Source organism: Lithobates pipiens, unplaced genomic scaffold, assembly GCF_037356315.1.
Source record: "Lithobates pipiens isolate NorthernLeopardFrog02 unplaced genomic scaffold, aLitPip1_a1.2 Scaffold_59, whole genome shotgun sequence".
Lineage (NCBI taxonomy): Eukaryota > Metazoa > Chordata > Amphibia > Anura > Ranidae > Lithobates > Lithobates pipiens.
The window spans coordinates 3,053,274-3,068,879 of record NW_027507880.1 but is presented as its reverse complement, the minus strand read 5'-3'; the positions used below and the strand labels follow the sequence as shown (position 1 = coordinate 3,068,879).

General features: G+C 43.7%; 1 protein-coding gene across 1 annotated transcript in view; it reads right to left on the bottom strand.

Annotated features, from left to right (window-relative positions):
• Positions 1-5,073: 5,073 nt before the first annotated feature.
• The window catches only part of LOC143958159 (uncharacterized), a 47,301-nt gene continuing 36,768 nt past the window's right edge, over positions 5,074-15,606 (bottom strand). The window contains exon 11 of the mRNA XM_077467616.1: positions 5,074-14,198. Coding sequence (XP_077323742.1) covers positions 13,183-14,198 — 1,016 coding nt within the window. The 3' untranslated portion in view covers positions 5,074-13,182. The remainder of the gene's footprint in view (positions 14,199-15,606) is intronic.

Here is a 15,606-nt window from a genome sequence, read left to right as displayed (position 1 = left end):
GAAATGTGGGCCTGTTTCTCCCATTGAGCCTCTACCCTTATCTGATAAACATGCTTACTTGTAGGCAGGTTGCCTATTTCAGCAGAGTTAGATGCTGCCCCAGTCATGAGGGATAGAGTTAATTGTGTTTCCCAGGTCTTTTTGGCAGGCTTTTTGGGTCCAACTCAATGGTCCTGTGTGAATATAAAAGGGACAGGGGTCCAGAACCCAGAGAGTCCTTGACTGCTCATACAGTTGTCAAAGTCTGTCCTGCTAGCCTGCTGATATGCCCAGACTGGAGCGCCAACTAATGTACATCCATATTCAAGATCCTCTGACAGCCTAGGGCAGGGATATGCAATTAGCGGACCTCCAGCTGTTGCAAAACTATAAGTCCCATCATGCTCTGACTCTGGGTGTCATTCTTGTGGCTGTCAGAGTCTTGCTATGCCTCATGGGACTTGTAGTTCTGCAACAGCTGGAGGTCCGCTAATTGCATATCCCTGGCCTAGGAGGATTTCTGGAACCTGCTGTCCATCCCAAAAATGCCAATCCTGGATACTACCATTGTGGACTGAGCTAGAAATTGACTCTATCCTGTGCAGGTATGCTGGGGCAGCCACAGGCCAGAGTTAGGGATTAGTTTAGGGAAATACTGTTGCCTTTGTTTGACTGTCATGCCATGTTTTTTAAGCTTTTAAAACTTTGCCTTTGAATGGTCTGAAGTTACACAAGGGGTGTAATGCAAGTAATCGGCACACATAGTCTACAACTCAGGTCAACTAAGCATATTGGGGTATGAAGACATTAGTATAAAAGTTAACACAGTGTGAAGACACAAGTGGCTACCAAGGATAACCAAGGGTTTCTCTAGCAGCCTGTCGTAAGTGTGTAGATGTGGCAGGTGGAGTTGTCTGCACTTTCTCCATGAGTAGGTCTGTCTCCCATAGCAATGAGAGCAGATCAGCACCGCAAAGGTCCTTAGTCTGTACACAGGTACGAAAGAGGAGGAGTTAGGTGAAGTGCACGTATTGAGTCCGCGCTGGGTGCACAGAGGGACTACATACCATTACTGGGAGTGAGGTAGCGGTGATACGCTGGAGAGGGCATTGGCTTTGCATGTCCCTCCTTAATGCAATAGAGACCGTGGTGGTTGATAATTACATTGAGAGAGTTTATATTGTTCAATCATCTGTTCAAGTAAAGGTACCCCTTGTGTAAGGCAGTGACCCCAACTAAAGTGGCTAGCATACCCCAGAAGAACCCACCCCGGGCCTCTCATGTGACCCTTAGCGGCCAACAAGGAGGGAAGCATTGATGACGTGACTACCACCCCATGACCCCTGCACTACTACATACTGTTCATCAGATAAGAGTACCAGCAGAATATAACATCTGTCATGATCCATTTATATTACTTTTACGGCTTTCTTTATCCTGAGATCTCAACGTTTGGTCTAATGCATTTTGTAAGCCTCTTTAGATCTTATTTTACAAGAATTTATTCTGCTCAGGTAATGTTCTATTGCAGGGATTGGACAACCCCTGACATGCCTTCCCTGCTGGCACATAAGGGCATTGGCTGAAACTGACAGCACCTGGGGGGGGGGGGTATGGGGAACGCAGGTAAAAAAAGTTCTAAATTTTCAGGACGCTATCATCCTTAATATAGCAAGCATGAAGGGGGAAATATGGGGGCAGTAAATATAGCACCCAAGACTGTTTTATACAGAAAAATACTATTTTTAAAAAGATATGTAAATTATATTATTACAAAATAATAAAAAACAAAATATACATTAAAATCTTTATGCAAACATCAATATATACAGTGATACATGACCATTACATAGTCAGTGTTTTTCATTTATAACCCATTCAAAGGTCAACGCATTTCACAGATTGGATCCACTTCTTCAGGACCCGTATGGAGGATAACTGTTGATAGACTTCACTTGTTTGGTCTGTAAATTTGTCACTAGAACAATTTATATACCCACCTACCATTCAAAGCTGGAGAGTGGAGCTGTGGTCTCGGTCTGTTTATTACATGCCTACTTATAACAGCTTTCTGGAAAGCAGATTGGTTTTCCATGTGGTGTGATGTGCTTTTCCATACACATTGAAGCTGGTGACGGGTTTATCAACTCTCCCTTCTTGGATTAACTGTTCTTTTAGCGCCGCATGTGGACAGACAGATTACAGACATGAAACATTTATTAACTATATGAATTGTTCTAGAAACAAATGTACAGACCAAACAAGTGAAGTCTATCAACAGTTATCCTCCATATGGGTCCTGAAGAAGTGGATCCAATCTGTGAAATGCGTCAACCTTTAAATGGGTTATAAATGAAAAACACTGACTATGTAATGGTCATGTATTACTGTATATATTTATGTATGCATATTTTAATGTATGTGCTTTTCCATACACATTGAAGTTGGTGACTGGTTTATTGACTCTCCCTTCTTGGATTAACTGCTCTTTTAGCACCGCATATGGACTCTCATATTTTTATTTTGCTTATCAACAAATTGTGCTGGCTGCTTATATTATGACTTGTATTAGGGTTGTGTAGCACGAATATTGACCTGTTTTTATATGTCTGTAATATAGTTTACTATGAAAAAATTAAAATGTCTCATCACTGATCAGACATTATGACCACCCCCCATTATCCATTGAGGCATGGTCTACACTAGACCCCTGAAGTTATTTTGTGGTATCTGGCACCAGTCGTCAGTAGAAGAGTCTTTAGGTCATATAAGTTGTGAGGTGGGACCTCCATGGATTGGACTTGTTTTCCCAGTGCATCTTTATCCAGCGATTGGCTAGTGCTCTGGAGAATGCTGAGGCCAAGTTAACACCTCCAACTCGTTATTATGTTCATCAAACTATTCTTTAGTTCCTCAGACCGAGACACCTACTTCCATTGCTTGTGGTCCAGTTCTGATGCTCACGTGCCCATTGCATGCACTTTTGACTGTGGACACGAATCAGCATTGGCACCAAAACCGGTCTTCTGCTACATACACAACCAACTGTGATGCACTGTGTGTTCTGACATCATTCTATCGGAACCAGCATTACGCTTTCCGCAATCTGAGGTACTTCTATTGGATTGGACTACAGGGGCCAGCCTTTGCTCCCCATGTGCATCAATAAGCCTTGGCCATCCCATGACCCTATTGACAGTTCACCAGTTTACCTTCTTTGGACCATTTTTGGTTGGTCCTGACCACTGTAGACCAGGAACATTCCACAAGAGCTTCAGTTTTGGACATAGTTTGACCCAATCGTCTAGCCATTACAATTTGGCCCTTGTCAAAGTTGTTCAACTCCTTACGCCTACATATTTTTCTGCTTTCAACACATCGACTTCAGGGATAATATGTTCACTTTCCGCCTAAGATAGCCCACCCACTTTCAGATGTCATTGTAATGAGAAAATTTATGTTATTTTCTTTACCATAATGTTATGGCTAATTGGTGTATAAACACATCATAAATCCCCCCCACAGTGGTGTGCTCTACCCTCTTCACATCATCCCCCACAGCACTGCTTGCTTCACATCACCCTCCCCACTTTGATATCACCGCTCACAGCATGCCCCCTTTTATGTCACCCGCTCCCCCTTCACATTACCTCCCCCCTCAGCACTGACCCCCCACTGCACTCCCATCCCTTTTAGTAGTGTGCTCTGCCATTTTCACAACACCCCCACAGCACCATCCCTCTTTACATCAACCCCCTACAGCACTAACCCCTCTCATATCATAAACCCACCCCTCCCCCCCGCCACAGTAGTGCGCTCTGCCCTATTCATACCCCCCCCCCCCCCCTTTACATCAACCCATGATGGGAGATTGGTCTTCATTGCAGGAACCAATAGTAGGGCTTCTACAAATGGAGAAGGAGGGCAGAAAGCAGGGTCCATAATCGGCACCTTTGTTGCATTAACCCCCGCAGTGCTGGAAGATCACAGCTGTGGAGGCATCCTGGGGGCAGAGGACTGAAGATTTCAAGGGACACAGCAGCCACCAGCACATCGGACACTCTTCATTCATGTAAGTACCATCCCTCGTGCTATTTAAAAAAATCACTAAACCTCAGCTTTAAGGCTTGGTTCACGCTGCTGCGATGCGAGATATTGTACAAATCAAGTACGGTTCCCGCATCGCATGTCGCCCACCGATGGTTCACACTGCCCTATGCCAACTGCTGCAGGTGTCAATACAAAGTTAAAGTGTTTGTTAATCCAAAAAAAAAAAATTATTCAGATCCTGGTCCTTTAACCACTTAACAACCGGCCCATAGCAAAATGACGGCTACAGGGCGGCTGCTTAACTCTGGGAGGCCGTCATATGACGTCCTCCCAGAATTCCGCTCTCGCGCGGCCCCTAGGGCGCGCACTCGAGAGCATCCGTGACCGCTGGGTACTTAGTATCAAAGGTGAATATTGCAGCAAATACTGGCTTTTTTTTTTTACTGTATCTTTTACTGGCCTATTCATTTTGTCTTGTTATTTTTGGTTAGAATTATGCTTTAATCATGAAATTTACTTCCTTATAATATAATGGCAAATCTGAACATATTTACACATCCATAGTCAACTATTATAGGACAATTCATATGTAAAAAAAATAGGGCTGTGGAAATTAAAGATTAATTCCTCTATTAAATCGTTAATTTTTTTGATCGATCAAAATTCTTTTGATCGCTACTCACCTCTCCGCCAGCTTCCGGGAGTTCTGTTGGAGTTCCGGTGACATCACGGACATTGACGTCACCGGACTCCTCCCCCCTTCCCCAAGTGCCTCCATCAGCTAAGGGAAGGGGAAGGAGTCCGGTGACATCGAAATTCTGATTGAACGTAACGCGTACGGGGCAGGAGCTACGCATGACGTCACCCGCTGCTGCCCTACGGAACTAACACGATTGTCAGCTTTACATGCTGTGTTTTTATCAATTTTATGTGAGTAGTTTGTGTTTGAACACAAAAATGTAATCTTATACTTAAGCAGTGAGCACTTAGATCTATAATAAAAGAGACGATAAAAAAAAAAAAAGATATTTTCCAAATACACAGTAGAGTTTCTATTCTTTAATCCAACAAAATAATACATCCTTTATCCCAGGTCCCCTTCATCACCTAATATGACAGCTAACTTAGTACTATGCTGTACAAGAAAGTTTTATCATTGTCACATATCTCTGTTGGTTTACAGGCGGAGGAGCTTTCACTCACATAGTTGTGAATAACATCACAAAATTCAGTCCTCTATTGTCACTTTTTAGGCTCTAGCCTTTCAAAAGTACGGACAGCAATTTGTATTTACATACAACAGTTCATGAAAATACTATACTACATTACAACCATTTATACAAAAGAGGAGTAAATGGCATTATTCGGATTCAAAATGGTTGTTTTATATCCAAGTATGGCCTCCAAGTTGGCTGAAAAACTGTACACAGGTGGGGAAATATAAAAAATAATAGTTTCCCATAATAGAAAGAACATTACATTTTTGGTATCCAAAAGGATGTTTGAATGCAACTACTGCATGTGCCTTTGTGCATAATGATTAGTAACTCCAGCCTATAGTGATTTTTCCTTTAATGTAAGAGAAGATGCTAGAACAAACAAAGATGGGTTGACCCCAGATTTAAAAATATAGAAAATATTTTTTTAGACAACCACCTCATGGCAACAATGTGGTGAAGGCCCCTTTTCTGTCCCAGCATGACTGTGTGCCCGTGTATAAAGCCATAAAGACATGGTTTGGTTAATTTGGCACGGAGGAACTTGATTGGCCTGCAAAAAGATTCCTTGGCCTTAACCATACTTAACCATACTCAATATCTTTGGTCAGGATTGGAACACTTGGAAGAACTTGACTGACCTACAAAAAGATCTTCTCATCCGACATTAGTACCTGACCTCACAAATGTACTTTGTGGTTTTAACAGCTTTCATTTGGTTTTGCACAAGATTTGGGCTGTTTAAACCAAAGGAAGAGTAGGGCAGGGACACAGGCATAACTCAACATTAATGCCTAGAGTTTTAGAATGGGATGTCAATCATTGGACCTATATGAGGTTGTTGAAGTGTCCACATACTTTTCGCCGTATAGTATAAGGCCCCTTTGACACGGGCGAGCCGATTAATCATCAGTTTTTCAGGTGGGCCCGATCGGACCCTCCAGTCTCTGCTATGGAGTAGCAGATGTACGCTGACACCCATCGCCATCTGATTCTGTCCACCAAAAACAGACAGATGGGGACCTATTCCCCATCCGCCTGATGGATTGGATGGAAACAGACAGATTTCTATCCGATTACCCCATAGGCGAGAGCAGGCTGCATCTGCACTGCATGGCGGAGTGGACCTGGAATCTGTCTGCTCAGCGGAGAGAGAATTCCTGCTTCATGGAGGTCCCCATGTGAAAGGGGCCTGACTCCAATCTCTTCATAAGAACACATACATAAGGCAACTGAGGCATGTCAGAGCTCTGGCTGATAGTTCTCTCCCTGTTATGCCGCGTACACACGATCGGAATTTTGCCAGCAAAAGACCGATGAGAGCTTTTCATCGGAATGTGACTGTGTGAAGCCTCCATTGGAATTTAGTTGGCCAAATTCCCGCCAGCAATAATTTGAAAGCATGTTCTCAATATTTCCGACAGAAACTTTTTCCGTCGGAAATTCCGATCGTCTGCAGCAATTCCGACACACAAAATACCTTGGAAACAATTTGACGCATGCTCGGAAGCATTGAGCTTGATTTTTTCTCGGCTCATCATCGTGATGTACGTCACCGTGTTCTTGATGATTGGAATTTGGTGTGACCGTGTGTAGGCAAGACAATTTGAGCGGAATTCCGTCCGGAAAACCATCAGAGCTTTCTCCGACCATAATTCCAATTGTGTGTACGCGGCCTAAGAGTTCAAATCAGAAATTCTTCACAGTGAAGTCTTGTGTGGCACCGCACACTTTGCAGAAAAAAAATTCTGGTTGAGACCTATGCTCACTACGCATGAGCATTGCGGCCTCATTCATTTCCAAGAATGGTCTGTACACATGACAGTTTCCAGCCTTGCAGCAGACTAAAGTTCAGCCATAAAAATGCACAGGGCTGCAGTAGGTATGTGATGTGCAGTAGGCACAGTGCCCACCTGGGACTTTGTTTCCTGCCAAGTCTGTGTGGCACGGGACTGGGCTGCTCAATGAGGAGCTGCATGGTGAGCTCAAGGTAAGTATTTAGGTGTGTGGGTGACACCGAGGCGGGAAAATTTTCATGGATAACTTTTAATAAAGTTACGTTCTCCTTTAAAGTAAACCTTGGCTTTGCTAATGCATAACAAAGAAATAAAATAAAGAAAGAAAGTGAACCTATGACCCCAACCCTTCATATATTCTCGATATGTGTGTGCTGTGCCATATACTTGTATGATAAAGTATCCTGTTTGCTTTATGTAAAATTACTGGTGATCCTGCCAGACCTTCTGCTTTCCTATTAAAAACTGACCACACTAAGCAGGGGAACACAGCGTGGTCAGAGCTTGGCTGTCCTGGGAACTCAGCCTGCTCTCCTGCAATGATCCTTGTCTTTACACACCCCCCCTGCACTGCCATTCACTGGGAAGCTCAGTGTACTGCTGATTCTCCTCCCCCCAGTTCTTATGCAGCTGAAAACAGAGGGAATGTGATCATTTATAAAAATAAAAATGCATTATAAAATACTCAGGCCATTTCTGACACTTCACTCCTACGTGTAAAAATCACTTTTTTTGCGAGAAAATTACTCAGAACCCCCAAATATTATATATGTTTTTTTTTTTTAGCAGAGACCCTAGGGAATAGAATGGTGGTCGTTGCAACTTTATCTTGCACAGTATTTGCGCAGTCATTTTTCAAATTTTTTGGGGAGGGGGGGCCTGTTTCATGCATAAAAAATAAAAAAACAGTTAAGTTAGCCCAATTTGTTTGCATAATGCGAAAGACGAGGCTACGCCGAGTACATAGATATCTAACGAGTGTGTACGCAATTTGAAACTTCAGTACGTGAAAATACCTATAGGTGACACTTTAAACAGGTAACCTGTAAAAATTTAGAGTTACAGAGGAGGTCTAGCGCTAGAATTATTGCTCTTGCTCGAACGTTCAAGGCGATACCTCACATGTGGGGTTTGAACGTTGTTTACGTACGTGGGTGAGACCTACGAATGCGTTCGCTTGTGCACGCGCACACTTTTCTTTTTTTTTTTGTTTATTTTACTTTTACATTTTTCGATTTTGACATTCCCGCTTCCTGTAAAAGATGATATCTGAATGGGGCCAGTAGCTGCACGCCACTCAAAGTCGACAATGTCTTATGATGTCGTTGGGTGTGAAGTGGTTACGCTGAATGGGTTGTTTTACAAGGTGATCGTTTACAATCACTTCAAATAGGATGTATATACAACCCTTTTCAACTATACCCAAAGCAAAAAAATAAATAAAAAAAGTGTCCTGACTGGAGTGCTACTTTAATTATTTCAAGTAGAAAAAAAAAAAAAAAATCTTATTAAAAGTCATGTTATATAGGTCGATGGGAAGTTTAGAAAAATACATATATTTCTATTTATGGTGTTTCCATGCCTCATGCTCACCCTTTTCATAATAGATTAGGTCTGGGGAAAAAAATAAAAAAAATAAATGAACACCCATTATGATTTGCCTGGCTGCATCTGCTGGAACATGTTCCAAAAGGTGACCTTATCCTTTAATCATTATGCCTGGGTTATTTGCAGTTACCTTCAGGTGATTAGGCACGTTCAAAAAAGAAGGCTGCAGGGACATCTCTCTATACAACTCTTCCCACTCCCTGCTAGCCTAAGGTTGGCCATACATTGTACAAATCAGCTTCAGGATTTACCAAAACCATATGATACGAGGTCAAACCTAAACACTTTCCATAAACCGGCCCTTGCACTAGCACCATTTTAGGTGCAAAATAGCAGCTAGAAAGGGCACCAAATTTTGATGCTCCTGGCTTGCAGATGCAACCACTGACAGTATGGTTGGCGGCTCCCACATACCCCAGATGGGATCCAGAGCAACAAATTGGGCACAGATATTTAACAGGTGTCCACCCTGTACTTACCACTGATGCATCTGTAGGAAAGATTAACAAGGGAAATCCCCCATCATGGCTTTGACCTCCAGGATTCAGATCAGGACACAGATTCAAGCATAAATGGCTTGATATATATACGTAGGGGCGTAATTTTTTGCCCGTACAGTATGTTAGAGCCATATGACATATGGCCTGTATAAACTCGTATATATTATACTAAATACAATCTCATTTTTGAATTTCTGCCATAGGTGTTGCCTGTCCCTACCCGCATCATTGAGTGGTTGTGCCCCCTTCGTTTCTGCTTAGGGAAGAGGGGTGGGGCTCTACAAGTGTGACCTCTTGTAAGCCATACTGTGGTTTTGGCCCGTTCTTGACTGTGGCATCTGTGGAGTAATCCAGAACCTTTTTAAAGAGGGACTGTACTGGGGAAAAAAATATTAAAAGCCAGCAGCTATAAATACTACAGCTGCTGACTTTTAATAAATGGACACTCACCTGTCCCGGGATCCAGCGATGCCGGCAGCCGAGGCCGATCGATCGCTCGGCTCTCGGCTGCTGCCGCCACCATTGTAGGTGAGGGAATCAGGAAGTGAAGCGAATCGGCTTCACTTCCCGGTTCCCTACTGCGCATGCGCGAGTTGCGCAGCGCAATAGGAATTGTCTGCGCTGTCTCTGGGACCTGTGTGTGTCCCAGCAGACAGCGCGGCAGGACAGGAAGAGGCATAGACTCCCACGGGAGTCTATGCCCGGAAGTGGGTGTAAATACCTGTCTTTGACAGGTATCTCCACCCCCCTCCCCCCTGAAAGGTGCCAATTGTGACACCGGAGGGGGGGAGGGTTCCGATCAGCAGAAGTTCCACTTTAGGGTGGAACCCCACTTTAAGTAAGAGGTCCTCCATGTGGGAATAAGCTTCTCCTCTCTTTGGATACATTTTATGGGGTAATTATATCAACTGTTCGCACCTTATATGATTATGAAATGTCAATAGTGTGCGTAATAAGTAATCGTTACATATTTTCCCAGCTGAAGAAGACCCCAGTGTGTGTTGAAACATGTCAGAGCCACCATTGTTTCATAATTATGACATTTATTGTATAATGTTGATATGAAACCATTGTCTGTCAATATGTATCCGTTTCTCTTTTATTACTAATTTCCCACTGGAGCTCATGTTTCAATGACCATGTTAAGGTTTTTTTCATACTAATAAATACAGATTTTTTTCCATACATTGTTTATTCATTATTATCCCCCTTTTTCTATGTTTTGCTGCCTAAAATCCCCAATTTAGGGGAGCCCTTCCCATTTTTTGACCTCCAGGATGGGCATACTCTGGATTTCAGGGATAGGGTTCTGCCTCTGGCAGATCATGTCCCTGGAAAGCAGCCTGAACTCCAAGCATTGCCTTATGTGCCAAGGCAAGAACCTGCAGCAGAATCCAGTGTATGGCAGCAACATTATAGGTTGGCCCTGCTTCTTCCATGCACCAGGGTCTGGTCCCTCTGCGGCTCTGCCGAGGAGTCAACAAATCTAGAAGCTACATTATGGAGGTGCAATAGCTATGGTGTAGGACAGGGGTCTCCAAACTTTCAAAAGGAAGGGCCAGTTTACTGTCCTTCAGGCTTTAGGGGGGGCCACACTGTGGCCAGTGGAAGTAAACAATACCCCATAATTTATTTTAGTGGAGGGAATATTGCCCTACTGTTGATATCAATGGGAGTAACAGCACCCCACCATTGATGCCAGTGGGAGGAATAGTACCCCATCATTAGTGTCAGTTGTGGATGGAAGTGCCCCAAGGGCAAGATAGAAGCAAGCCAAGGGCCACATCTGCCCCCAGGGCTGCAGTTTGGAGACCACTGGTGTAGGAGGAATCTTGATAGAAGAATCAGCTTGGTGGGATATCTCTGTCTTATTGTGTTTTACTTCCATATCTTTCTGAGTGATAAAGGTAAGCTTCTATGAGAGAGAAGAGGTCCATCACCTAAGGACACTAGCAAAAACTTTTTTTTTGGCCAGTGTGTCCAATCACGTGAAAGTAGCTGCACATGACCCAGTCCTAATGATCACAGAGCCTGTGTCCCATACTGTACTATCCCAGAAGAAATGCAACTCACCTCTCTTTCTACCATGCAACACCACATATACTTGGCAATTGGCTGGGCTGCTCAGGCACCCAGTGTCAAGACATGGAGCAGTTGGAGAGTTCTCAGCCCTTTGTAGGCTATAAAGTATGGCTGAGCTCTTACACAGGGTTCTTCTCTTCACTCCAGGTTGCAAACAAAGTGGTGGGGGAACACATGGAAGAAAGCTATTAGTTGCAGGGGCTGGAATTAAAGCTGAACTCCAGGCAGATATTATATACACAACGTAATGCACCTATGTAAATCATTAATACATATTTAAATGCATTTTTATTTTTTTAACGCAAGCAGTATTTGTACCTGAATTGACTTGGTGTCAGCCTTTTGCGGTCCCTGTATAATAAAGCAGCACAAGGAGTCTAATTGTGCTGCAGTGCAAGAAGCATGTTGATGGGAGGAGAGAACAGAATAGCAAAGAGATGAGCTCACAAGTCTGCAGCTCCTCTCCTTGCTATCCAGTCACATGATTAAGGTGGGGAGGAGGACTAAAGCTGTATGAAGGACAGGTAAATCATGCACGGTACATGCATTTAAAAGCTTAAATGTTGACCGTTGTACAGTTAACCATCCAAATGAGTTTGTTACTTCTCTAAAAGAAAAACTTGCAGCAGAGTCAGAGCTTATTTACACTTGCTTCACCTTTAAACACACATTAAAAGCACCTACCACTTCAACATTCTAGGTTGATGCTTTAGTGATGCATTTTTTTAAAGCTTGGCAAATGCCCAGTGTGTTGATTTTCTGTGATAAAGGGGCCCAGTGGAATCCCAGCTTATTAGTACCCTCGTTCAGCAGATCCCCTGCTCAGTAGTAACCCCCAGCACTACCGATGGTTTGCTGATCCTCCTCCCCCTCTCCTGTCCCTACTCACCTCCCACTATGTAGCTTCTGCGCTGCGCACTACGTGTGACATTGCCAGTTTCTCTTGCTCTGCTGATCCTCTGCCGCTCAGTCCTCTCTTCAGTCTCTGCTCACCTTCCACTATAGCATTCCCATGTTGAACACCACGTGTGCCATCTGCTAGTTGCTCCGCACCCTGCTCACTAGATGTGATGTCTGCACCAGACACTTCCAGGATATATACACATGAACTGGAAGTAACTGCTGACATCTTTCCAGTTCACTTGTTGGTTTCCCAGTGCATCCTGGGATATCTCATACCTGCAATACCGCCAAAACGAAGGCTCAATAAAAGTCCCTAAATAATTTAAGGTGAGATATAGACTTCTAGGGAGGCTTTATACCCCATGCTTTTTTGGTGCTTCATTTTTTTTAAGCGAAACAAAATGGTTACCTTAGAGTCCTGTTCACACATTGTATTTAGTGACAGGGGCTTTGATTGCCATTCAGAGTGCTTTAGCAAAGTGCGTCCAATGCCACATTTTGAAGCAAGTGCAAACAAGCCCTTAGTGAGTCAAGTCAACAGTTATTCTTTAAATTCACTATCTAAATCCTTTTTTTATCTTTGAATAGAGTAGGAAAGGACTAAAACCTAAAAGGTACAGAAAAAGTGTCCCCGTCAAAGATTTCCCCCTCTATTCCCGTTTTAGTGACAGCTCAAAAAGGTTGGATACCTCTCGAATGTTTTATAGGATAATTAGAGAATGCACCTAGCAGGGGCACAGACAGCAATAAAAACTTAGCATGGTTGTCAACTATTTCCTTCTCCATACGAAAACTGAAAGTTTAGCCTTTTTAGTGTTTTCCTTTGCACCCAAGTAAATTCTATGGCAAAATGTCCGATAGTGGAAAAAGAGAGCTGTCTTTATGGTTACAATGATCTTCTACTCGATCCTGAACTCTTTGGGATCGAGGTGCTTACACAGCAGCACTGGTCTCCGATTAGCAATTCAAGGGCCTTAAAACTTTATTGGAAAGAGCTCTATTTGCTCTAGTCATCCATATAGAAGAAAAGAGTCTAATTTCCAATACTTAGTGGGTCTTCCAATGCCTTTTCAGCTGGCTCTTCAGCCCAAACCCCTTTCCACAATCAGTACACTGGAACTTCTTTTCACGCATGTGCGTCTTTTCGTGGTTGCTGCAGTGTGAGCGCCGGGCAAAGCACCTCCCGCAGTGTTTACAAGGGTATGGCTTCTCGCCCGTGTGACAACGCATGTGCTTAAGTAAGTGAGAGCGATCTGCAAAACTCCGACCACAGTCAGTGCACGGGAATGGCTTCTCTCCTGTATGCATGCGCTGGTGGATGATCATGTGTGATTTAAACGAGAACTTTTTATCGCACTCGCCGCACGAGAAAGGCTTCTCCCCCGTGTGATAGCGCCGATGGGTCACCAAATTTTCTTTGTTCGTAAACCGCTTGCCGCAATGCTCACAGGTATATGGCTTCTCGCCCGTGTGAATGCGTTTGTGCCGTGAAAGATGTGAGCTCTTGACGAAGGATTTGCCACACTCGGTGCATGTAAATGGTTTCTCTCCGGTATGAATGCGACTGTGTTTAATTAGGTTCGCCAGGCAAGAGAAACCTTTGTTGCATTCGGTGCAGGAGAAGGGACGCTCACCGCTGTGTAATCGCTGGTGTACTTCAAGGTTAACAAGGCGGGGAAAATGCTTGCCGCAGGTGGGACAAGCAAACGGCTTTGATTCGGCATGCTGCTTCTTGTGCTGGATAAGAAGCTGCTTATTTGACAGAAAAATGCCGCAAAGGTTGCATTTAAACACCCGAGTGTGAGCTCTTTGATGAGATAAGTAGGCGGCCTTGTTCTGGAATTTTCGGTCACACTCTTTGCACTTCACCATTAATCGGGGGTCGAAGGTTTCATCGCTCTCATCAGTTTTGTACCCCGTACCATTTTCTGAGGTATGGTTATCCTGTGAGGCAGGCTTCCTGTCCTTTTTCCGGATGTACCTTCTTTTTCGCGGCCCTTTCACTATTTTAGTTCTTCTGCGTTTTGCTTGTGGTTTGGCTGCTTCTTTGAGAACTGTTCGACCTGTTGAAACACGGGTAGAAAGTAAAAAATAACTGGTAAAACACAAACAAAAAACAATACTTAGCACAAGGAGGGGTTTCAACTTGCATTCCGTATCGTGGAGTACAATGCAGGACACCGGCTGCATATCCATAGACCTTGGGTTATAGGCCGCTACCTTCAGGTGATCAGACACCGGCAAAGCTTTGTTGGGCTTATACCCCAGGCATTATTCTAAGAGCCTACCCCTCCAAAAGGCCTCAATTTTTAGCAAGGAATGCATAGTCACAGAGGGGAGGGTGGCCGGAGCCCTGTATTAGAATACTCCAATATACAGGCAAATCAAAAGGACACAGTAACGGCAAATTAACCATCATAAACAGCATTAAAATGGTTGTAAACCCTCACATTAGTAGTCCATCGAGTCTGCTTGTTTTTATGTTTTAGTCCTTTTTCTGCTGTCACTTTTCTATTTTTGATTAACCTTAGACCTAGGTTTGTCCCAAGCATATTTGAAGCAATTTACTGTTAAGTGTCTCACTACTTCTGCCAAATGTTTATTCCAAGCATTAACTACCCTTTCAGTAAAATACTTTCTAGAATTCATTTTGAAATATACCTCGACTGGCCTCAGGTGATAAACAGATAAAAACCAAATCCTCCTACATAAGTTCTACCTGTTTATCTGCAGTCTTCTCTACATCTTAAGTCCAGAATTTACAAAGCTTGTCTGAAGGTTTGGGGGGGGGAAAAAAAAAGGGGGGGGGATGGAGAGCTGAAATGACACACTGTAGAGCTCATTGGAGGAAAGGAACACAGGAACAGAGCTGAGGCTGTCAATCAGCCGGTGTTCCCTCCCCGTCACCATTTTTCTCTCGGCGTCAAGAAAATTAGTCAGAAGCAGTTCATGCAGATAGCAGAGGAATGAAGCAGCAGACAAATGACACCGCAGCACCGTGGTGTAGTGCCTAGCACTCTCACCTAGCAGTAAAAAGGCTAGCTGGTTCAAATCCCAACCACGACACTACCTGCCTGGAGTTTGCATGTTCTCACTGTGCCTGCGTGCGTTTCCCCTGGGTACTCCGGTTTCCTCCCACACTCCAAAGACATGCTGGTAGGTTAATTGGCTTCTGTCCAAAATTGGCCCTAGTATATGAACGTGAGTTGGGAACTTTGGATTGTGGGCTCCTTGAGGGTAGCGACCGACTTGAGTGTGCGATATATGTGTGGAGCGCTGCGTAAATTGACAGCGCTATATGGGGACCTTAAATAAATAACATAATAGATGAGCATCTTAAATTAGAGACAATGTATAGGGATAGGGATACGTGTAGACATGCACCCACACTCACTCAGGTTGGACTGGTGTCTTTATTGAACCTTACTATTCAACACTTAGTGCTCTGGATTGAGACAAGTAGACATTATA